We start from the raw sequence: 24,738 nt of genomic DNA, 5'->3' as shown, positions 1-24,738 counted from the left end.
ATATTTTTGAACTAGATATTTTTAGAAACAAAAAAGTTTTTTCATAGGTTGAAATTTAGGGGTTTGGGTTCGGGACACCCATCTCCCAATTGAAAGTACCCAATAAATGATGATTATATACAGTATATATTAAGCTTACTGATGTAATAAATATTATTGTGGGGTACGAAAGATGATAGGAGGATCTTAGGATCTTAAACAACTAAGATTTGAATACTTGAATGCTTTTTAAATGTTTTTTTAATGTGGGACAGCAGTTTGAATGAATTCTGTAGAATGGCTCATATACAGAATTTTTATTAATGCCTTTTGTTTTGTATTTAAAATGAATTTTATTTTATGTAAATATTTTTAATTCTATTATTACACAGCACTCTGCATTACTTGATACTGATTGGCTAGTCGGGACATTCCAAGGTCAGTTATTCCCCCATAATGACTGCTCAAAACTCATAGTCATCTGGGTACGCCAAGTCATCTTGACCAGTGCAATTTAATATTACGCATAAATTAAATATAAATATGCCAAATTAATAACATATATGAGATTATATTTACAAACTATTAAATCAGATTGCATGTTCGTCTGTTTAAACTTCGCGTCTTGGCTTAAAACCAGGTCGAAAGTTAACAGGTTTTGTTTGCGGAAGGTCTGCATTCATTACAAATGAGCTAATACAATATTTCAAATGAATATTTAATAAATAGACACTGGTGGTGGATACAGGAAGCAATGCATTTACACAACACTGTTTTCAACCAAAAACATAAAACTTTGTGTTTTGGCTGTTTATTTACATGGCAACCAGGTCTGAGTGAGCCGTTGGTTGCAATTCGCGACCTCACCGCTAGATGCCGCTACATTTCATACACTGGACCGTTAACTCCAAAATCACTAATTTATAAAAACTGTTGTACTGGTCAAGATACTGAGTTTTATTATGTCTCTCCAGCAAAGTGTAGATTTACTGCACCACTATTTACCGCTCTGTAAAAATGTGCATGTGCAGAGTTTCTTTACAAAGTGACATGCCTGGCATGCATAATACAGAGATTTTAGTCATTTTGAAAGTGTCATCTTTACACAAAACCTTTCAAAACGCAAAGGAAAAGCCTTTCCTTCTTTATTTCAATGTTGTTTTGTAAACGAACCCTGAATCAAAAGTTTATGGAGAAGGTAGATTAAAAAATACAAAAATAACCAAAAAGACCATTATCAACACTGGTCCAGAGGCACTTCCGGTTTCATTTTTATTTGTTTTATTTTTAAATCTTATATACATAATTAAATCTTAAATACATTCATTTTACATTTTGATTCAGTTACATGTTCTGTTGTATTTTGTTCCAGCGTTGTTTACGTCATCTGAAGTGGTCTATATGCACACCCTGCCCACTTCAACCTCCACATCTAGCACTTTCTCAGTCTAGAACTCTTATCCAGTCATAAATTGGGTTAATTATAATAGTACAATGAGAAAGTGAAAAAAAAAACGTTTCCCTAATCTCTATAGATAAGTAGGCTACAAAACAAATGTTGGAGACGTTGTGCAGATAAACTGCCTTATACAAAGGCCCGACTTTTCCATTTTAATTTAAATGACTGAAATAGATTTTTCTCGGACTTGACTTGTCATCACCTGGGAAAAAATAAACTTTTTTGCATCGGTAAATTTACATCTAAACAAAACTCAACAGACATTTTCTCTGAAAGTCAATTGACATAACATTAAGGCTGATCTGCTCACACAAGCTGTCATCGCGGAGCTGCTTACGGCCCTGAAGGCCACGGTCAATGCGACAAACTAATGAAGCAGAGACGGTGTTAAGCAAAATACTTTTGTTTTCCAAAATCTTGTCAAAAAAATGTCAATTAACTTTTTTCAACCAAGATTTTAGGCAAAAACATTTGTACAAATGTAATGACCTTATTTATTTGCACTATTCAATTAAATATTCAATATCTTTGACAATACGTATTTAAAAAGGTCTCATGTCCCTATGCTGTTGCCTATTTGTGCAACCTAGTGTAGACTTGTGTTTTCCATCGCATTTTTTGAAACATTGTACATACTGTAAATTTTCAGTCCATCTATAGCAAAGCTGTAATAATTCAACCTATTATCAGCACAAGGTTAAGTACCGCTGGTTAACAACTTAAAATGCAAAGCTGTTCTCTTCTCTATGAGACCCGGAGAAAAACACATTTCTGCAAAGCAGCCTACGCCTACTCGTTTTTTGCTAAAGAAAAGATTCAGCGCACACACACACACACACACACATACCTCATGTACAAAACCTTCAGCGGTGAACAGAAGTGGCTCAATCAGTAGAAAGCTAGGTGCAGCTGGTCAAAAGGACACACACAGGACCAATCAGGCTTATCAAAGCATTCCAGAGTGTTCCCAAGACCTGAGACAGCACTACTGTACTGTGTATTTGAGTGCGTCTGCCTCCCGCCCCAATCCTCCGCTAAGACTCTTTATATCATCATGCTTGGGCTGGATTGTGATGTCTGGTAGGGTGGCATGCCGATTAGCTCTGCTGTATTGATTTCAGAAGAGATGATGGTGCGGTATGTGAAGATGGAGATTTTGGAGTGTGTGTTTATGGACTGAGCGTTCAGTCAATCGGTTTAAACTCGAACAACCTTGAGCGCAGGTGTCCTGGAGAAAGTGTGTAATTGAAGGAACCTGCATGTGTCTACGAATGCATTTTTAATATATTTCTCTTTCGTTCACTCTCTCTGGCAGTCAACAGTTCATTATGTTGATGTGTTTTTGTTTAAGTTGTCAGAGTAATTATGCTATAAATGATTATGATACAAGTAGAGCTTGTATAACTGAGGGCTATACTGTTTATTCATAGTGTGTTAAATAAAGCATAAAAATACTTACAGCTCACATTAGTGGCTCATCATTTACAACCATGTTTTAGTTCAAGTAAATCCGAGAAACTCTTGAAACAAATATTTCACTTTCAACAAACATGGTTGAAATGAGTAACTTAGAACAGTTGCAATGGCATCTGGCACTTTTCATAAAAACAAGTTTTATTTTTTTTCCCAACTTCTGTAAGCAAAAGAAGATCCTCAACCCCCAACAAAACGCTAATACCTCGTACTAAATATTATGTTAGTCATTTTTTTAATCGATTTTTATTAGGTTAGCAACTCTTGTTTGCAACCCTGTAAGCTCCACAAAATTTGACTATACAGTTTAAAACCCTGATTTGTGTGATTTTGTACTTTTCATATTTAATAAAAGATATTTGTATGATTCTTATATTTTCATATTATATAATAAAATATTATTTTAAAATACTTTTCACAGCAAATGAATTGTATATTAACGTCATATGTCAAAGTGATGGCATTGTGTCCTTTATACAGTCTAAGGTCAGGACCACACTTCTATGTTAGATCATAATAACAACCTGGTTAAAAGTGCCACATTCTCCCCAAAACAACGAATCACATCAAAAAATGAATTGCGTTTCCTGTGTTAGAGGGGGAAGGAGGTGTAATGGGAGTGATTCATTTGTAACATGAATATGACTCATATTACACGAGTCAGCAAATCCACACCTGCTGACTACAAATTCATCTTATGCAGGCTGCCAGTTTAGACCTTGTGTTTTATCTGTCACCTGAGCTGTGATCGAATTAACATCAGCATAACAGATTCCAGACATCATTTTTCATTCATAAAAGCACAGGAAGTCATGACGTTACCAGCCAGATGTGGATATTACCACGAAAACATGAACAGCACTTGAATCTATTAAAGAGTATATTTATCTTTATACTGTAATGTTTATTTGTATATTTATACTATGATGTTTTAATTATACTGTAAATCCATATAGGGATTTTAATTATACTGTACATCCATATAAGGATAAAACGTGTTTTAATCTTTTAAACTGTATTTGCTATAGATTCCTAAAAAAGACATTTGCTCTTATTAATAAGCTATGTTCAAATAAATAAATACAATAATGACATGGCTACATTTTGTCTGTATTGCAAACAAGAGTTCCTATAAATTGAAACATACATTTTAATAATTTTTTCATACTGTGACAAGCAGAGCGGGACGAGGGCCATGAGGGAACGGAGGAGCGACAACAGTGAAGGACGAGAGAGAACCAGGCCTTGTCGCTCCTCCTTTTATGCTTCCGAGCTCCTCCGTGAGAGATGCGAGACCGGTGCAACGCGCAGCTGACGCGAGTGATACATTTACATGATGTTACAAACTAGTGAAAAGAATCATATACTGTACTGTTTATTATGCTTATAATTCAATTATAATTATATACCGACTCATATACAGTTTGGTATAGATTTGAACAGGCATGAATACTTAACTTCAACTTGAATGACGTGAGCTGTATATTACTGTATAAATCGAGCAGTAGGTTGTTCCTTTGCCTGCTGATTAATAAAAAACCTCAGATGCAGAAAAACATGTTATGCTGTATTTACAGCAGGTGGCCAAGTTCTCTATTCAGCACAAACAGTAAAGAGCGCGCTTACTGCACAGCAAAGATCTTTGTATATTTTACATATTCCTCTTACAGGCTCTCAGTGACTCTAAAAAAACCCAAACACACCGTCCTTCAACATGGTGATGTACTTCATTTATTTATTGAAAAAAACATTCTGCTGAATTTGTATTTCTGAGGGAAGCTGATGAGAGGAGAGCGAACATTCACCATATCAGGCTAACATCTCAACAATGGGAATGCCACAATGATGAATGAGATACAGGTTTTAAGGCCGGTTGCCTTAGAAGCAGATACATCAACAGCCAAACGGCCTCAAAACATTCTTTTACTGATTGGTGATGCAAATATTGTGTTACATTTGCCAACAACTGTTTTGTAAGCATCCATTGATGTATACAGTATGTTTAAACCTTCTGTTTATTTCTGGGAAGATTACGCATGTAACAGTTTACCCAAATGTAACATTTCTGTTGTGCGCATCTTCATATTGCTCTTATGTCGCTGTATGAAAATAATGCAATGAGGCTGAGGGTATCAATTCTTAACAGTATTTCAGAAAAAAAATGAAAGTCATGGGTTCAGAACAACATGAAGGTGGTAAATTAGTTTTTCTTTTAGGATGAACTATTCCTCTGATAATTAAAACATACATGTTGTTCTTAATGACACAAGACTGTGTCCTGATAAATCAGACACAAAGCCCATGTGGCATCCAGTTATTGCTTACCAGGCAGATTAACTCATCTCTTTCCCAGCAGATGGTCACATCATTTCCCTAATGCTACATGTGTCTGGATCACATGGACATAAGACCCTGTCAGTTAATACACTCTACCAATCCAACACTCAAACCATTAAAAAGAGCCGGGGAAAATCAATGGCACATAAACAGCAAATAAAGATGGAGAATAATCTTACATAGATATGCCAGTAAAGAGGATTTACGTGAGCAACACGAAATCTACCAAAACAGTTTTTTATCCATTAAATGAAAGTTAATAGTGACTATTCACTAAATAGTGAAATTGTAAAGTCAAAATATTTAGTAAGCGATGACTTCCATTCTGTTTACCAAACAGATCTCACCCCCCATTTACTGCCATAGTAGGGAAAGTAACTATGGGAGTCAATGGGGATGAGATCTGTTTGGTTACTGACGTTCTTCCAAATATCTTCCTTTGTGCTCAGCAGAACAAAGACATTTATAAAGGTTTGGAACAATCTGAGGGTAAATGATGACAGAACATTCATTTTTGGGTGAACTATCCCTTTAAACAAAGGCACAATATACCGTTACCGACAATAACCGTGATATTAAAGGGAACCCGGTGTATTAGAGAGATGTATGGCTTAATGCGTTGTAATAGCCTTACACTACTAGCATTTGTCGTTAGAAACACATCAAATACTTTCAGTTCTTAAAAAAACCCTAAATGTAATACTCATTTTAACCTAAGGAGGCCGCCATGTTCTTTTTCGATGACGTAAACTGGTTGCACGCACAGCTAGTCAGCCAAACTAAACACCGACACACTAATCAGTTCTTCAGTAAATATAAGGTTCTGTAGGATAATATATATACTGTATATATATGTGTGTGTGTAACAATGTTCACAGCAAGGAAGAAGGAGGAGGGAACCGGCGAACGTTGAACAACAAAACTTTAATAAAATAAACAAACAACAAAACGAAAGTAAAATGCCGGCAGCTCCCTCACGGTCGACTGCCATGTCACACATAATAAAACATAACGTAAAGTCCAGGCCTGGTTCTCTCTCGTCCTTTACTGTTGTCGCTCCTCCTTTTATATAATGCTAAAGGAAGAAAAAAAGAAAATAAAGACGCTATTTTGGTGTATTTTCCTACATTTTAATATTGTTTGTCAGAAACAACACAAACATGCATATTAATAACCAAAATCATTTCGAATTTATCATATACACGATGTTTTAGCCATTATACAATTCATTTTATCCAGATTTTGACTTTTTGGCCTAACGTTATTGTCTTCTCTCCCTCGGTCATTAGCTGACGGGAGCTAATATTCACGTGTGCTCTAATACAGAATAAATAACCAAACCGCAAGCATTATTATTGTGTTCATCAGTATATTCTCATAATGTATAAAGTATACGATTATGGTGGATGCTGATGTCTTACATGTCTCAAAGGCGGTAGTTTAAAGCTATGATTAAACGCACGCTCACCTTGAACAGACATCTACTGAACGCGTTCTTCTTTTATGGCTGGCAGGCTGGCTTGTGTCAAGAGGACATACCGCCACCTACTGTCCCTGTGTGTTTGTATATCTGATCTTATGTTTTATGTGTCATATTTTACTGTTACATATGGAAAACGTGTGTGCTTCGCTGTTGCGAAAGAGAACTGGTTTAGGTCGCAACCATTTGACATCACGGATTCTGACGCAAAAAAATGGCGGCCTCCAAGTAAAAATATTTTTTCAAAGTTTATGAATACTGTGACAGTTACACTGTTTTTTTATTTCACAATTATAAAGCCAATGCCATTGTTCATATATTAAGCCATACATCGCTCTATACCCAGGGATCCTTTTAAAACCACACATATGATAATATCTTAAATAATTCAGCACCCGTTTAAAGTTTTGCCTTAAGAGACACAATGGTTACAAACACTCTAATCCCTACACTTGAATTTTACATGTGATTTGTTGGCCAAAAGAATGTGAAAACACAAAACTAACTAAATAAAAGGTGAATTTAAATTATTTGTTCATTTAAAAATAAAAACATTTAAATAGATATCATGATAGATATCATGACGTATATCAACATTTGTTCATTACATTTTTTTCATGACTTACTGCTTTATTTGTTTATAAAAAACATTAAAAAAGATATCATGGCTTATAGCATTATTTGTTCATTTAAATGTTTTTTTTTAAATAGATATCATGATAGATATCATGACTTACAGCATTAGGGCCCGATCAGACAGAATGTGTTTCTTGCTGTTAGACGTGCCTCTTTTGAATTGTTTTCAGTTGGCAGGGAGCATTTTGCGAGCTGCTTATGCGCGCCGGGCGTCTCGCGTTTTTGCCGCCTGTTGCGTGCCTGAAGTTGAAAAAAACTCAACTCTGAGCAGAAAAGCGCTTGACGTCATGCACCTTTTTTCCCATTGTCCAATCGAATGAAAGGCGGGGCGCAGGGCTTTCCGGTGTGGTGACGGAACTTTACGGTTGCTTGAAACGTCCGGAAACTGCAATGATGAAGGAGAAACTTGTGTTGGCTGACGCGGGTTAACCGAGCAAGGTCAGAGCAAGCGCCCTCTGCATGTACCTTTTTAAAGTTTCTGATAATATGACAGTTAATAGAGCGCTCGCTCTATAATCCTTGACTGACAGGACAGCTGTTTCGGTGGTTACCTAGCAAAATAAAAACACCACTGCGTGCTGCTCTTTTCAAAGATTCAACCAAAAGAGCAGCGCGCCTCGTGTTTTCGAACATGAAAAGCACATTCTATCTGACCGACCCCTTACTTGGTCATTTAAAAACAAAAACATTTAAATAGATATCATGACTTATAGCATTATTCCTTCATAAAAAAAACAAAAAAAACATTTGAATAGATATCATGCCGTATACATTATTTGTTTATTTTAAAAAGGATATCCGGTTAATATCGTAACCGCAAAATCCTTTGGCCATGATAACCGTGAAACGCAAATCTGATATTGTGACAACCCTGGCCTCCATCCACTTTCATTGCTTGGAAAAATCCAATGTTGACATTTTGGTGAACATCTCCTTTGTGTTCCTTGTAACACAATCATCTTACACATTTAAAAAAACACGTCTGAACTGTCCCTTTAGAGTGATGCAATTGATACCAAAAAGCTCACTGGCAAGTGGAAAATAAAGCATAAGGTTTCCATGACACAATTGTTTTAATTACATAAATACATACTAATCAGCCACTTTATGCAAATCAGATCCCTATGCCAAACACATCCTTACTGCTAATTCACCATCACTATGGAAACCCTCGGCACTTAATTCACGTTCACTTAAAGTATTGAATTAAATCCCCAATCAGATTTTTTGTTTGCCTAATGCAGCATCACATTCAAACCTTTTTCCCCAACACTTTATACTCAATGCCAGCAGTATATAAATTGACATATAATGCTTGTGTATGCACAACAAACGTGTTGCTATATTAGTGCTATACTCAATGCGCATTGCTGCATTGATTTAGTAGACATCACAGCTAAATCCAGGCGATGGGAAATTTATAAATTCGCTCGCCAATTTATAAATGTACTCAGTGGAGCCCAAGATGAAATCGTCACCCATTTAAGTACTATGGACGTTTAAAAATGGTGCTTTCACTGAGCTGTGGAGTGGGAAGGAGCTCTGTCTCACCTTGGTAATTGCAGATGTCTCCCACGCTGTTCTGACGTGTGATGTGGTGCCAGTAAGCGCTTCGCGGGAGAGATATCGACTTTGTTAATGTGCTCTCGTTCGAAAGAGTCTGTGAGGCAGAGCGGAAAATCATTGGGTTACATTGGTTATATTTCCAGTCAAATCACTCAGACGGGGCTTACGCTGAGTTTCATAGACCGACCCACTATAATAAACAGCGGCCCTCCATTAGGCTGTTTTGCTCATTATACTTGACAGGTGGAGTGTGATGTCTTTAGGGCCTTTTAAAAAGAAGCACGGCAGTACTATTAATCATGGCGTTTTGTAAATTTTAAAAAATAAGGATCCTGCAAGACTATTAATGAGACTCTAGGTAGATTTTCAGAGCGAGAGGCATTTTTGGCAGGTGTCCTGCGTAGCGAGATCTAAGCGGAGGGCCATATGGTCAAGTCTCATCGGCTTCTACTCAAGGCCTCAGCAAAGATTCGCAGCCAGCAGATCACTTTAAATAGTTCACATCTAAAAGAGCGAGCTCAGAAAAGATTTGCTTTCAATCATACGTACTAATAATAAAAACAGCGGGGTCGTAATTCAAGGAAAGCCAATATAAGGTTGTGACTAATGTTGTGTTGCTTGAACAATTCATTTTCCTAAGCACCTGTTTGCACTACAAAGATTTCCTGATCTGTAACTTAAATGTAACAATTTTAACCATTATTTATGTAGCAAAAGTTAATTCCTGAAATATATGACAGGCATTGTAAAGTAAACAAATCATGTATCACTTTCAACAGTCAAAAAAATAAAAGGACATTTGGGGTAAAAAGCCCCCTTAAAGGGATAGTTTAGCAAAAAATAAAAATGTTGTCATTATTTATTCACCCTAATGTCATTTAAAACCTGTATATGACTCTTTTTTTATGTGGAACACACAAGAAGATATCTTGAGAAATGTCTCGGTGGTTTTGCGTCCATACAATGGAAGTCAATGGGGGCCAATGCTGTTTGATTACCAACATTCTTCAAAATATCTTTTTGCAGAAGAAAGAAAGTCATACAGGTTTGAAATGACATGAGGATGAATAAATGATCATTTTGGGTGAACGCTTTAATCAATGTTGAGGCGCACCTGTGAGTTCTTCTCCATCTCCATCATCATGCGTTCATGCTGTTCGGCGATGGAAAGCGTTGCAGAATGAACCCTCTGATAGATCATCTCACCTTCTCTGGTCTGAAACGTAAACAAGCCCTCTCCTGTATCGCACATCCTGTGAGAGCACAACACACACAGCGGTTAAGCAATTACACTATTGCATTCTTTTGTTCTCAGTGTACTCACGCTATTGTCCTAATAGGCTGAACAATAATGGAACCCTTTAAGCTTTGCACCCTTACTAACCCTTTGAGCATATGTTGAATGTTCAGCACCTACTGTACATCAGCTAATCGATAGCCACAGCAGCACGATCGGATGAAAACATACCTCCCGGATTCAAACGTGAACCAGGTGGAGTCTCTGCCGTATCTTCTGAGGGAGTTGAGCGGCCACATGACCAGCTTGACTCTGGCGTTATGGATGTCCCACAGGTAGATGTTCTCATGAGTGATTTGCATTGTGCACTCTCCGTAGATGTCCAGGTTGGGAGTCGGCATCAAGTAAACGTTAAATCTCTCTGGAATATATGAATTCTGAGTCATATATGCACTGGGAAAGAAATGTCAATGCAAATGAATGAATGAATTAATTACTCAAAATACAATAAAACTTAAAATAATACAAATAAAATAAGGAGCTATTTATTGCATTAATTGTTAAGAGTATTTGAGTATTTTTTTCCTTGTTTTAATAACTTGCACCATGAATCATGCCAAAATACCAGGAATGTACATAAAGAAATAAAACAGCATTAAAGGAACCGTTCACTCAAAAGTGAAATTCTGTCATCATTTACTTAAGTTGTTGTTCCAAATCTGCATTCATTTCTTTGTTCTGATGAACAAAGAGAAAGATATTTGGAAGAATGCTTGTAACCAAACAGTTATTGGCCACCATTGAGTAAAATAGTAGGAAAATGTATATACATTTCTTTGTTCTGTTGAACACAAAAGAAGATATTTTAAAGAATGTAGGACAGCAAACCGTTCTGGGGCACTTTTGACCACCATTGTAATTTTTCTTACTATGGTAGACAATGGTGGTAATGGTCAACTGATTGGTTACAAGCATTCTTTTAAATATCTTTCTCTGTGTTCATCAGAACAAAAAAATTATACAGATTTGGGACAACTTCAGGTTGACAGAATTTTTATTTTTGGGTGGACTGTCCCTTTAAGACTATTCTTAAAAAAAAAAATCCAATTACTAAAACAAAAAGATTATTTTTTTAATTAATTATTAAAAGATAACAAAAAATTATACAGATTTGGGACAACTTCAGGTTGACAGAATTTTTATTTTTGGGTGGACTGTCCCTTTAAGACTTTATTCTTTAAAAAAAAAACAATGAACAATCCAATTACTAAAACAAAAAGATTATTTTTTGAATTAATTATTAAAAGATAACAAAAAATATAGAGATTTGGGACAACTTCAGGTTGACAGAATTTTTATTTTTGGGTGGACTGTCCCTTTAAGACTTTATTCTTTAAAAAAAAAACAATGAAAAATCCAATTACTAAAACAAAAAGATAATTTTTTGAATTAATTATTAAAAGATACTTAACATAAGATAAAACCCACAAATAATTAAAATAAATTAAGGAGCAATGTATTGCTTTAATCATTGAGAGTATTTTGAGTTTCAAGCAAACGTATTTGTTTTTGTACCAGTGAATCATGCAAAAATACCAGGAATGTGCATTAAGAAAAATATATTTTGAAAATTTTGTTTTCATCCGTACTTCAAAACCGGAGAGCGTACTTTAAGTAAATAACAAGATTGGAAACCCCTGCTGAAGATCAAAACAAACCGATTGCCAAAGCAACAGAATTGAGAGGAATTGTACTGACATCTGTTACGAAAGCAATTAGTTTTTTTCATAACAGGGTAAACAGTTCCTTTAACAGGTCTGAAAAGGTTGTCCACTGCTGTTTGATTGACATTTCTTTTTAATAATAATAAAACGTGCTAGACGTGGAGTCTGTTCAACTCTCATATTTACACAGAGATAAAACCACTTGAGTAAATGTAGCTTTTATTTGTGCAAAAAGCTAAAAGATTCTGCTCTGCCCAAAGATGACAGAGAATTAGAGGTTGCGGCTGAAGTTTGAAAAAACATCCCAAGCAAGTCATCTAACATGAATATTATTTCGGTCTGACTGTTTTCCATTTTCGCAGATGTGGCCCTTGCAATGCACGAAGGTCAATAGATTGTTGCCATAGTGCAGAAGAATAAAACTGATGGCGAGTGTTTCTTCAGCCAACCATAGATGGAGTAACCACACCATCTCAATTAGCTCCAAAAAGACAAGGGTGCTCTTCATAATCCAAATTAATAGTGCCTAATTATACCTAATGCTTCAAAATAAGCTATGTGTCTCTCTGGAGGCACAGGCGATGTAATGTGGGGCTATTTTAGGGATTGTGAAAATTAACTCTGATTTAATTATCGAAGCTCCACGTTGGAGAGGTCTAATTGAAAAGCGAACGGCAAACTCTGCATGTTATCCCTCGGCCGTCGAAATGATCATTTTGCTGACCTCTGACTGATATAATCACATACACATTGAGCTCTCGTTATGAAAACAAATCGATATTCGCCTGTCATTCGTTTAAAAAAAAATTTGTGATTGCACTGTATAGCGCCTGCCGTGGCTTAATGCTCGAATGCCTTAGCAGCGCTCGGAGATGAACTCATATTGATTTTCTGAATTATGTTCAAAAAACAATCACACACGCAGACACAAGGACAGTCTTGAGTTTCTTTTAAAGATCTTGGGAAGACATGCAGCCTGTGGTTCTTATTGGTGATGCACAGATCTGTTCTGATTCACAGTCAGCATTAGTTCAGATAGTTCACCCAAAAATAAAAAATATTTCATCATGTATTCATTCTCATGTCATTACAAAGCTGTATGACTTTCCTTCTTTTGCAGAACACAAAATAAGATATTTTGAAGAACGTTGGTAACCAAACAACATTGGAACCCATTTACTTCAATTGTATGGACACAAAACATTTCTCAAAATATCTCCTTTTGTGTTTCACAGAAGGCATTTATACAGGCTTATAACCACATGAGGGGGAATTAAAAATGATGGAATTTTTATTTTTGTGTGAACTACTTTAAGCAAGACCAGAGTTCACACTGAAGTTACAAAAATGACCAAATGAAATTCATAAAAAATGCATTTGCTATAGACACTGGTGGAAAATTTATGGAAGATCCTCTTCTCTTAACCAATTTATGCACAAGCGGCATGTACAGTACATTCATTTTGCCTTTCTGCACCATAATCTCATCCATCTCTATGACAAGCTTCATTATGAGTTGATGCTCTGATGCACGGCAGTGGCCATTAGCGCTTAGTGAAGAACCTTGGCCCGATTGGATCATTTATAAACATGAAAACAGACCTGGAGGGTCTGTGTTTAACAAACACATTTGGTCCCTGTAATAGAATCATTTAGGGAGTACAAGAAGAAAAATCACCCAGAAAGCCGGGCTCTAATTGGATACTGACCGTTCTGTTCCCTCTGCACCCCTGCTGCTAACAAGTCCGGTTCTCCCAGGCTGATGTCATTAAGTCGGCTACCCAGACACTCCAAACACAATAACTTCCACCACTCCTCAGCCTCCAGCTCTGCGAACACACACATCCATATCATCATGTTTACATACAAACATACAGCCGGGCCGCAGAGAGCAGCTGGTGGAGAGAGAAATGAGTGCAAGAGAAAAACACATTTGCAGATTTGGCACTAATGCAAAGGACCAAGCGAGTTTATTGGTGTGGTCTAAAATGAACACATTTTAAGCTAAAAATGTGAGCAGTAACACTATTCGGTTTTACCGAATTATGCTGCTGGGTCCTTTTAACATAAAAATGTTTGGACACTAAATATACCAGTACTGATGCTCAACCTCTTAAAGAATAAGATCAGAAAAGCAAAAACATTTTTAGTACTTATTTATACATAGTCATCATATAAAGTGGGGTACAGACATCTCTAAACACTACTGAAAACAGTTATAGTTTTCATTCTTTTAAAATTGAATCATTTTTAAAGGAAAAACAGAATTTTAAGTTTAACTTTTTAAGGAATTTTAGAGTTTAGTATGTTTTAATAAGTTTTTCTTTGCTTTAAAGACATGCAGCATGCAGGAGAACATACTTTATATTGGCAGCCCAGTGAGAAATCTTTACATTTAAAGGGACAGTACAACCAAAAAAATTTCTGTGTAAAACAAAAGAAGATATTTTGAGAAATGTCTCAGTGGTTTTATGTCCATTCAATGGACGTCAACGGAGGCCATTGTTGTTTGGTTACCAACATTCCTCAGAATATCAAATATTCAAAATATAAAAGAAAGAAAGTCATACAGATTTGGAATGACATGCGGGTGAATAAATAATGAAAGAATTTTGGGGTAAACTTTCCTTTTAACTTTGTTTTAATAGTTGCATAGCATTCTGTTTATTTCTAGCTAAAACCCACAAACACCATTCATGCGTTTATTTTGTTTATTTGATGTGTTTGTTTCTTCATTGTATCCTCCATCCTTCAAAGCCCCAGGTTAATCTACCTGAGCCTCTTAGCAGCAACATTCTAATGAGCAAAACCCCGCAAATTAACATCCATTCAAAAGAGCCTAATGCAGTTTAACACTATGATACAAAGTGAAGGAAGCACAAATCAAACGACGCCAGGAAACGAGCGCCGTCCACACTCACTGTGCAAGTGACACGGCTATGAAACTCAACATTATGAGATTAGATTTGTATAATTCCATGCCAAGTAGCTGTTAACAGATTTCTGACCTTGTCAAGATTGTGTTTTTCTTCGTGGCTTGTTTGAATAACAATGAGTCTGCTTGATTTGTTGCCCTATATGTATATTTCAGCAGCGGCAATTGAAGCCTAAAATGAATATGTGTGTTTGCATTTGAACTTTGCCTGCCTATATTTAAACTTTACTTATTTGCCACAATAACATACATCTTTATTTAGTGTCTTTTTAAAGCAAATAGTGATTTTATGGGATTCATTGGAATCAGTTTGAATAGTTAGTAATGCAATTAATGGAATAAAAATAAATCAATTGACAGCCTTGGTATAACTTCTACACTAAAATAAAGGATTTTTGCTACTTTTGCTACTATTTACTTTGTTTAAAGAGATAATTCACCCAAAAATGAAAATTCACCATTCACTTCTACACAAAACAAATGTAAGTCAATGGGCCTTTTTTTCATTTTTGGGCAAACTTCCCCTTAAATCAGCACAATTATTTGCCAAAAGATGATTTTTTACGTTTAGTCATCTAACTTAATCCATTTAAGTTGGGACTACATGAATAACTTGTATTCTGTTAACATAAAATTGTTAAAACTAGCCACAGGATTTCCATTTCCCAGCATGGAACTGCATTTAGATAACATTTTTCTTTATCATTATCGTTTTTTATGTGTTTTTCACTAAAGAGAAACACTTGTCAGTGTTTAATGTTCATTTATCTTTGACATTGAAGAGTTTGTTATGTTTTTGAGTTTCGCGGTTACCATTTAGAAGGGTAGTGCCTTTGTGGGAGGTTAAAGTTCTGTTGATCCTTGTTAACTTAATATCTTCTTGAAAAAGCTAAATAAAAATAGCATGTCATATTAACTTAAAAAAACTTAAGTTAACAACTTAAATCAAAATATGAAACTTACATACAAAAATCATGTTCGTTTAACAAACCTAAATCGGGCAACTTGAACATAAATAAACTATTCTAAGTAAACATAACATTAACCAACGTTTTTTCAGTGTAAGCTGTCCACTACATTCAGTCTTCAATAGTACGTTATAATCATCTAGACAAATAATTACATTTAGAAAAGAATGTTTGAGCACATCAGATTCAACACCTTGCACAATCCCCCAATGCCTTGAAATCTCTCTTCATCTAACCTCTGCAACAAAAACAAATCACTGTGCACTTTCCCCATTTTTCTCCGTACAAGCTTGTCACTGGATTTTTTGCATGGCCTCTCTCCTGAGACGGTGACCTTTAAGTGTGTCTAAATCCACACACACTTTTGGGCCCACTGAGTGGAAAATTGGATAAACAAATACTTCATCAGCATGGCAGACCCTCAAGTGCTCAGGCGGCTATGTGCACAAACACAAAGATGCCCAGCGGAAGCACCCAACTTCACAGCGCAACCTTCTCACATGCTAATGGCTCGCTGAGAGCACAGGAAGTGATGAAGGGGGTGAAAGTTGGTCAAGATATAGAGCAAACAGAATAGATAGGTTAGACAGATAGGACATATAGACAGAGACAAAGAGTGACCGAAAGTGAGAGGACGACAGGTTAAAATACCACAGGCACCACCTGACAGAATCAGAGGGAGGTGAGGAAGTGGAAGTGAAGGATCACGGGAGGTCGGGTTCCTACATGTGGCGGACATGTGAGGGGCACTCGCTCCATATGGCAGGGGTTTGTGGGAAAGGGGAAGTTCGAGCGAGGGTGGTTTGTGAACATGTACCTGTGCCAAAACTAAGAGTCACAAGCAGAGTTTAGCGCACCACACACATACGCACACACATACTGTAAGTCTGCTCTCAACATTAATGCTAATGTGGTTTTCTACCACAAGGACAACAAGGTGAACTAATTCAGCAGGGCACATTAACAGCAGGTCTTGTTAACAGAATGCTGTAGAAGTCTCCGAACGAGTCAGATAACGCGACTCGGGACCAAAGACATCTTCCCTCAAACCGCCTTAAGGCACGTTTATATCCTTTTTAAGCCCATATCTTCCGCAGCTCTTCATTTATGCCCTGTGCCCGCTCAGCCCGTTTCCCATTAACATCCTGCCTCGGAAAGGAGGGGGAGGAGAGCTGGGGATGGGGAGGTTATTGTGGCAAATGGATTCAGGAGAACATTCCTCGCCTCCCTCCGGCAGCTCGGAAGACCCCAGAGGTGCTAATGATATGCCAGCGGGTTCACCGTGCCGCTCCCCCTGTGCTCATACACTCCATTGCCTTTGCTTTTACTTCCTTTTTCCTCTCTCTTTTCTACCTCGAGCTGCCCTGCTGATCAGTGGCCTACCTGGGAATTCTGCCTGACAGCAAATTTAAACGCAAAGGACAAATTCAGCGCTGGAAAGACAAGTTTTCCTCTTGTTAACAGAGATATCTCTGTCAAAGGAGCTCAGTAACAACATGTTTTTGCTAAGAATATTGTGAGGTAGATTTGTTAATCGTGCACCTTGTCAACGTGTGGTATTTCAATGTAAACCCATGCGTCTAACTTATGAATTATCAGCAATTTACCAGTACAAGTCAGCGTAAAATGCTCTGAAAACGATTTGCAATGAGAAATTTTCCACAAACAGCCCTTCTTTTATATGTATACAGCCACGGAAAAAAACAAGAGAGCATTCCAAATTTTGGTTTAAGCAGCATTTCTAGATGTATTTTGGTCATTCCAGTCCAGTGTCTGTTGAATTTCAACAAAATCAAACCTCAGGAGTGACAAAGCCATCTAACATCAACGTGAAAGACTGACAGCATGACAAGACACATGAAAACTGTGATGAAAATCGATCATATCACATAAAAAAAATTTTTTTACTTTCCCTACACATATTATTTCCCTGTACAAATATTACTGTTGCATTGCGTAATATGAACTTCTGAAAAAATACAGAGCATCTTTTCTGTTATTTTGACCTGTTTCTCCAGTTTTCATTTTCTGCAACTAAATGCAAATAGAAACAATATTTCTATTTGAAATTTGGAAGAAACATTGCTTTAAACAAAGAATTAAACAAAAATGATCATTTTACCTAAATACATACTTATAAATAGTAAATTTAGAAAAACTGAAAATAATTTTCTAATTTATTAATTGTTAACAGCTGTATTTAGTTTTAGTTGCACAAAAACTTCATTTAATTTAATTCAATAAACTTAATTCACAAAGTCATTTAATTACTTAATTTGGCTTTATTTTAGTAAAACTATATGATAAAATTTTACGTTGTAATTAATGTTAATAAAGTATCTTTTTTTTAAATAATATTTTTTACCCAATATGGTAAGTAGTTTTTTGGTTGCAACTTTTGTCTGATAGAAAGCTTTGATCACGGTTTTGACACGGCCATCATTTCACAACAAAATTCTCAGTGTGAGAGAAGAGAAAACACATGGGACAGCAGACTGTTTCAACCGCCAAGACAGTAGTGAGTAAAAGCATCTCATTCATATTTCAAACGTGTGTGTGAAGTGTTTCTTTTGTTGTTTTGTTTTCTAACTGCTTCTCTGCCTGTTGCTTTTGGCCATTTGCTATTTTTTCCTATAACATAAAACCTTAAAGAAATCTACTCTGGAAATCCCACTCGTCTCTTTCAACATTTACTTAAAATGTAGCCTTAATGTTCTGCAGCACATTTTCTAGTTTCAAGGTAAAAACAGTATAAATCAATGCGTAAACTAATACCCAAGTACCTTGTGAAAATCAATACTAAAGGATATTGAAATGTAGAATGTATGTAGCCCTTCCGGATCTGATCCAGTCTTCTCTGTGGTGAAACTATAAGGTAAACTTTTCTCATACAGTGCTTACCTGACTCACAGGCAAATGTCTTTGATATCTCGTCACAGAAAATAATTGCCACCGCATGCTTTTTAGTCTCTCGGGGCATTCGGGTAATGTTCTTGATGTTGTGGAGTTCAGTTATCTGCGGAAGTAAAAGACAAAACTCATTATCAAAATTAACGTACTCAAGAGAAGTGGGAAACAACACAAGAAGGATGACACTGAGGTAAAGTGGTTACTGTTATCTGAAAACAAAATGATTTGAAATTACTGCTGAAAAGACTGGACTTCTTTCTTAGCTTTCATCACACTAATGACAAAATTTATTAGCACGGATCATCAAGAAACTTGAGCAGAGTTAAAGTATTCACTGTTACAACAGATGAGGCAGAGATGTTTTGCACGTCTATTTTGGAACGTTCTTCCCTGTTTGAGAGCGGCGGTTCTTAACTGGGTAAACTCTTATTCGTTTATTCAGGGTTATAGCAAGTGAACCAAAACAGTACCAAAATCCTTGATCATAAATTCGGTAAGTGAATATAAATGCTTTAAAAAAAAATGACAAGGTAATAAAGTTCATCTAGCGCTTCCATCCGCTTAAGTCTGACATCACGCACCACCGCTTCGGTCCGACCGCTCTATCAGATGCCATAGTCAAATAACAAAAAAAGATAATATATTGTACACTCATGCCATGATGCAAAACTACCAAAAAACCCCAATCCTAACCTTAATCTCCATAACAAAATCCCAGATGGCCAGACACAGATTCATTTTTGTACGAATTATTAAAATATTAATGTTGGAGATTCCTGAGTTTGGAGACTGTAGTATACACTTACACGTACTTAAATGTGTGATATGAACAGTGCTCATAAACGGCTGTTTAAATAGTATCTTCACTTGAAATGAATATCGGCTTGGACCCGGAAAAATAATTCCTCATGTCACGATTTAAGTGGATATATAGAACAATAGATTTGATGGTTTGGCAGAATGTCCATACGTGATTCAGGTGGCGTGTAGTGGACTTACTAAGGGGCCGTTCACATTTCACGTCTAGAACCGCACGGAAAACACGAGCCATGCCGCTTTGTCTTTTTTCAAAGCGTTTGGGACCTTGCGCTCTCCTGGGGTCTGCCATTGCTAAGCAACCATGGGCCGCGCTTGCCACATGACCTGTGGTGCGTGTGCGGCATTCTGAAAAGTTATATGTTCATCTCGATGCGGTGCCAATGCGCCTATATGGAGTGTGACTCCGTCGCTCCTTATTTGAGTGCGTCTACATTTAAAACAACGAACTTGCGTGTGCAAAAAACACAAAATCTGCTCCAGTCGATAGTAACTGTGTTAAAACCAGTCCATGTCTGTCTCCCCAACTTTATTAGTTTTTCTTTAACCTTGCCTAGATTAGTTTCTATTCAAAGTTTTTAAAGATAATGCCATCTACGGTATTGGTACTGATATCACATTGCTTTCCCCTGCTCTCCAGTGATCCTAAAAAGACACAAGGCCCATTTTAGATCTTCACCCACCAGTTCAGAACAACTGCTGTAGAACATGAAGAACAAGATTAATGCTGTAATGAGATCTGTCAATGCAGATAGACGCAACTCAACATTCTACATTTCTACTGCAATTTCATAAACAAGAAAATCAGAAGGAAAATGTGTTTCCGGATTTCCTTTCATGCAGTAGCCTAGGTTAAAATAATGAATAATATGAGATAATTAGGGATATGACTAAGCTGTCACCATACAAAACAGCATAATGCAATTAGAATGAATGAATGCTGAAATTGTTTTGCAGTGACTGCTGTTTAATTGTGGTTGAGGGAGGATCATCATTGCTTTATCGAATGACAGTGACTGGTAGAAAAATTATAAAAAGCAGGGGGTGCTCACCCTGGGGTCTGTACGGGTCCTAATGCCCCAGTACAGTGATGGGGACACTATACTGTAAAAAGCACCGTCCTTCGGATGAGATGTTAAACCGAGGTCCTGACTCCCTGTGGTCATTAAAGACCCAATGGCACTTCTCGTAAAGAGTAGGGGTGTAACCCAGGTGTCCTGGTCAGATTCCCTCCACTGGCCCTTGTCAATCATGGCCTCCTAATAATCCCCACCCTCTGAATTGGCTCTATATCTCTCTCCTCGCCGTTGTACTGTGGCTGCCGTTGCATCATCCAGGTGGATGCTGCACACTGGTGGTGATTGAGAAGAGACCCCCCCCATATGATTTAAGCGCTTTGGGTGTACAGCAATACACCCAAAGCGAATGCCTCGTTCGTTCATAAAAACAAGACGTTGTCTTTCATGATTTCCAATGTTAACACATCCATGATACACAAAGTTACCTTAAAGAAAAAAGAAATACTCAGCTATTGAATACAGGCTATGTGTATTTGAGTGTTTTGTCAGGTACAATTTAATGCATCATCTAAAGTCACACTCCTCAAAATAAAAATAAAAAATAATAAAAAAACAAGTTTACCAACACTTCCTCAGAGTGTTAAAGTTGCATATATTTGTAGTCTAGACAACAGGCAGACACTATACCTCATCTCTCAGTTTTGCCAGAGGCATTTCTGTGTTTGTGGGTATATGTTTGCCTGTGGCAAAAAGCAGGATGTGTTTGCATTTGTATGTGTTTGTGTGCCTTTAAATGTTGTTGAGTGTGGGTTCAGGGATAATGAATCTGAGGAAGGGTTTGCTCAAGGCTTTGAGATAACTTCTCCAGCTCAGGTACACAGGTACAACTTTAACACTCTGATGAAGTACACAGTGAATGGATGATTCATCACTGAGCATCTACTACAAACTGCTATCAGTAATTGTTTAAGTAAAGAATAATATTAAGTTCATTATACAGTATATGATTTTACATATCTCACTGCTATATTAAACACTATACATTGGGTGTAGATCAGATGTATATTGTACATTCACAATGACTATAAACTGGACCAAAGGCATTAAAGTCTTTTATGTCCTGGTCCAGTTCATGATGTTCATAATGGAACAGTTTCTTTTTGAATCCCATGAACTTCAAATACTGACAATGTGCTAAGAAAAGGACACTGAACATGAAATCAGACCCCAAGGCTAATGTGAAAATCCGCCAATTTAGTGTCTTTTCCAACAAAAGTTCAAAAGCAAAACAAAGCAGAATCTGCACAGAGCCTTGAGACCATAGAGACAGATTGACTACAGCCAGACACAGTTTCAGCATCTTCACAAACACAGATAAGCCGGCTGTTGCTTTGTACGGAATTCACTCATCTCCCTCATGTCTAATGACTAAGCTTATTAGAAGGCTTGTTAGAGTTGATAAAAGCATGTCCCCACAATGCAGCAACATCAAACCGCGGTGTCACGGCCCTAATCTACGGCCGCATCTGTGCTCATTATCCCAGAATGTTCAGCACGTTCGCAGCCGCGTAAGATCATCCGCCATCGCCCTGATCATAAACTCTAATTGGAATATTTTCAAAAGGCTTAAGGACAGGAAATGGATGTAATTCTTGAAATTATTCACATTAAATGAGGGTTCGGGTCCTGGGCGGTGCGATTGGAAAATGCCCTTTAAATGGAATTTTACTTTGCGGTGGAAGCAATAAACTCCTAATCTACATATTTCAGGAGGATAGAAGATCATAATAGAAAATAGATTTTTGCAATCAGGAGTCTATATCGGTTAGGCAATAGAAATAATCAAAAAAATAATCTTAAAGGGATAGTCCCCCCAAAAATGAAACTTCTTTCATCATTTACTCACCCTGATTTCATTCAAAATGTAATCATCTTCTATCATTCAGTACCATGCTACTTTCATTTTAGTAAAGAACATAAAAGACATCAATTATTTATTGTGGCAACTGAATGAAAACCCTAGACTCCTGTGATTGATCTATCTATTTAACACCATTCAATTGCCAAGTTTGTGGTGAACTACTAACAATATTTCTCCCAAATTTCAAATAAATATATTGTTTTTATTTGCATTTATTTGCAGTTATTGAAAACTGGAGAAACAGGTCAAAATAACAGAAAATATGCTCTGTATTTTTCCAGACCTTAAATACTGCAAAGAAAACAAGTTCATATTTACTTTTAAGTAATACAACAGTAATATGTATACATGTATTTCCATACTGTCGGATTACTTTGTCACTCCTGACGTTTAATTTTGTTGAAATTCAGACACTAGACTGGAATGGCCACTAGGGCTGGGACGGATATATCGTGTAATCAATGAATTATGGTTAAATGCCGCCACATCCAAAAGCCAGAGGGCGCTCTCGCTCAGAAACTCAGAATATGGGACACAGAAGAAGAACGATTTACACATGTAGTTCCAGGAAATGCCAATGGTCATATTCTATCGCTGTTCTTCAATCATTTTCAGGTATTTTCATGATTATAAAGTATATTTATAATGATGATGTTTGACGAGTGCTACTTTTTCAAATGCACGTTATAAACGACTCAATCTCATAGTAGATCGAGCAGTACTTCCTACTGATCAAAGAGCTGTAGTTCACGGAAGAGCTGTGCATAAAACACTGAATCGCAATTTCAGAATCGACCTAGACAGGTATAATTAGTGTGAATCGCGATATATATCGTCACAGCCCTAATGGCAACAATACATCTAAAAATGCTGAATAAATGAAAACTTGGAATGGTCGCTTTAATTTTTCCACAGCTGTTTTTTAAATAAAATTCACGTGCCCTAAAAAACATAATATGCCACACCAGCGGCATATTACGATCTATAGTTATGTTTTAAAGTTAAGCGCCCTCTAGTGGTCATAAAAAACACCAGTCTTGTGCTGCGTGTGACTTTATGAACATGTGAACTTTACACACAGTTTTTACAACATTAAATTCGCTAAAATTGCTTTTAGATATATGCATTTGGCCTTCTGCTGGTAGAGGCGCTAATAAAAAAAAAAGCTCCTTTAGGCTGTATTTGAGGAAAGGGCTCAACGAACCATACCGTCATATGGGTTGTATAACACTGTACGCGGCAGTAATGCTTATTTACTGTTGTAAAACAGGGTTACTCAGCTATGGTCCTGAAGGGCCAATGTCCTTTAGATCCAACACCTGTCTGTAATTTTCAAGTGATCCAAAGACCTTCATTAGCTTGTTCAGGTGTGTTTAATAGGGTTGGACATTGGCCCTCCAGGACTGCAGTTGAAAAATATCAGTTATTTGTATTCCCCATCCTCCCCACATTCTGCACCTACGATCAAATCTAATTCTTTATCTCAATGACATTCAATGTTAATGGAACGATGCCAGACTCGGTGTCGATGCGGGTCTGCTCGGATCAACACTCCAGAGAGAGCACATCATAACATCATCTGCTGTCGCATCTGTCACAACATTTAAACACAGGCATGGGCTTGCGCTTACACCTTTAACCTGAGCTACTGTCAGCTCCAAAAGTACCACACAGCGATCGCTCCGGAATGCTTATGACCCCCGCTAACTAAATAATTAGACTCTGCGTTTCTTTCACGGCATGAACCCTTGAGCCAGATCCTCCACTGTCAGAGAAGCTTCTCAAGGGGTGTGCTGTTCAAATAAATCGTGCAGGTAATGAATAGAGTTATCCTTGAGCCGGGAATGAACCAAAGGTGCATGTTAAACAGAATGCAGTCGATGCCGTTCTTAATGAATTAATTCAGCAAATTCTGAGCATTATCAAAATGAATGTTATTGAGAATACCGTATCCCTGTGTGCTTGAGTAAAACATTGAGGCTGGAATTTGAAAGAAACTGAAGGAAGAATTACCTTATGAAAGCTTCGGAAGTAGGCGGCTTTTTCATCTGGATATTTCTCCAGCCGTCGTGGTCCTTTGCTGGACGCCTTCTTGAATACAAGCCAACATCTTCTGAAGATCTGTTAAAAATCATATTAATAATGGCAATGTTAGACATTTTGCATTCAACAAAAAAAGGAAAATAAAAAAAAGAATAAAAAAATGTATTAATTATATTTGCAGAAAAAAATTATTCCACAAAAATAAACAGTGAAAAACAGCACTGAACAGTTAATA

The 24,738-nt window shown here is 36.9% G+C and overlaps 1 protein-coding gene across 2 annotated transcripts in view; it reads right to left on the bottom strand.

The window, feature by feature from the left end:
• Window positions 1-24,738, bottom strand: part of dok6 (docking protein 6) — a 71,442-nt gene that overhangs the window by 7,941 nt on the left and 38,763 nt on the right. The window contains exons 2-8 of one of the 2 annotated variants that reach the window (XM_057322524.1): window positions 24,474-24,581; window positions 18,696-18,810; window positions 13,601-13,720; window positions 10,399-10,588; window positions 10,045-10,183; window positions 8,916-9,024; window positions 6,121-6,323 (exon numbers count right to left, since the gene is read on the bottom strand). In XM_057322524.1, the coding sequence (XP_057178507.1) occupies window positions 6,241-6,323; window positions 8,916-9,024; window positions 10,045-10,183; window positions 10,399-10,588; window positions 13,601-13,720; window positions 18,696-18,810; window positions 24,474-24,581 (864 nt within the window). In that variant the 3' untranslated portion in view covers window positions 6,121-6,240. Of the gene's footprint in view, window positions 1-6,120; window positions 6,324-8,915; window positions 9,025-10,044; window positions 10,184-10,398; window positions 10,589-13,600; window positions 13,721-18,695; window positions 18,811-24,473; window positions 24,582-24,738 lie in introns of those variants that run through there. The other variant, XM_057322523.1, reaches the window with a different exon arrangement.

This window comes from Triplophysa rosa, linkage group LG23 (assembly GCF_024868665.1).
Source record: "Triplophysa rosa linkage group LG23, Trosa_1v2, whole genome shotgun sequence".
In the NCBI taxonomy this organism is placed as follows: domain Eukaryota; kingdom Metazoa; phylum Chordata; class Actinopteri; order Cypriniformes; family Nemacheilidae; genus Triplophysa; species Triplophysa rosa.
The sequence above is the reverse complement of the archived record's forward strand: the minus strand, read 5'-3'. Positions and strand labels throughout refer to the sequence as shown.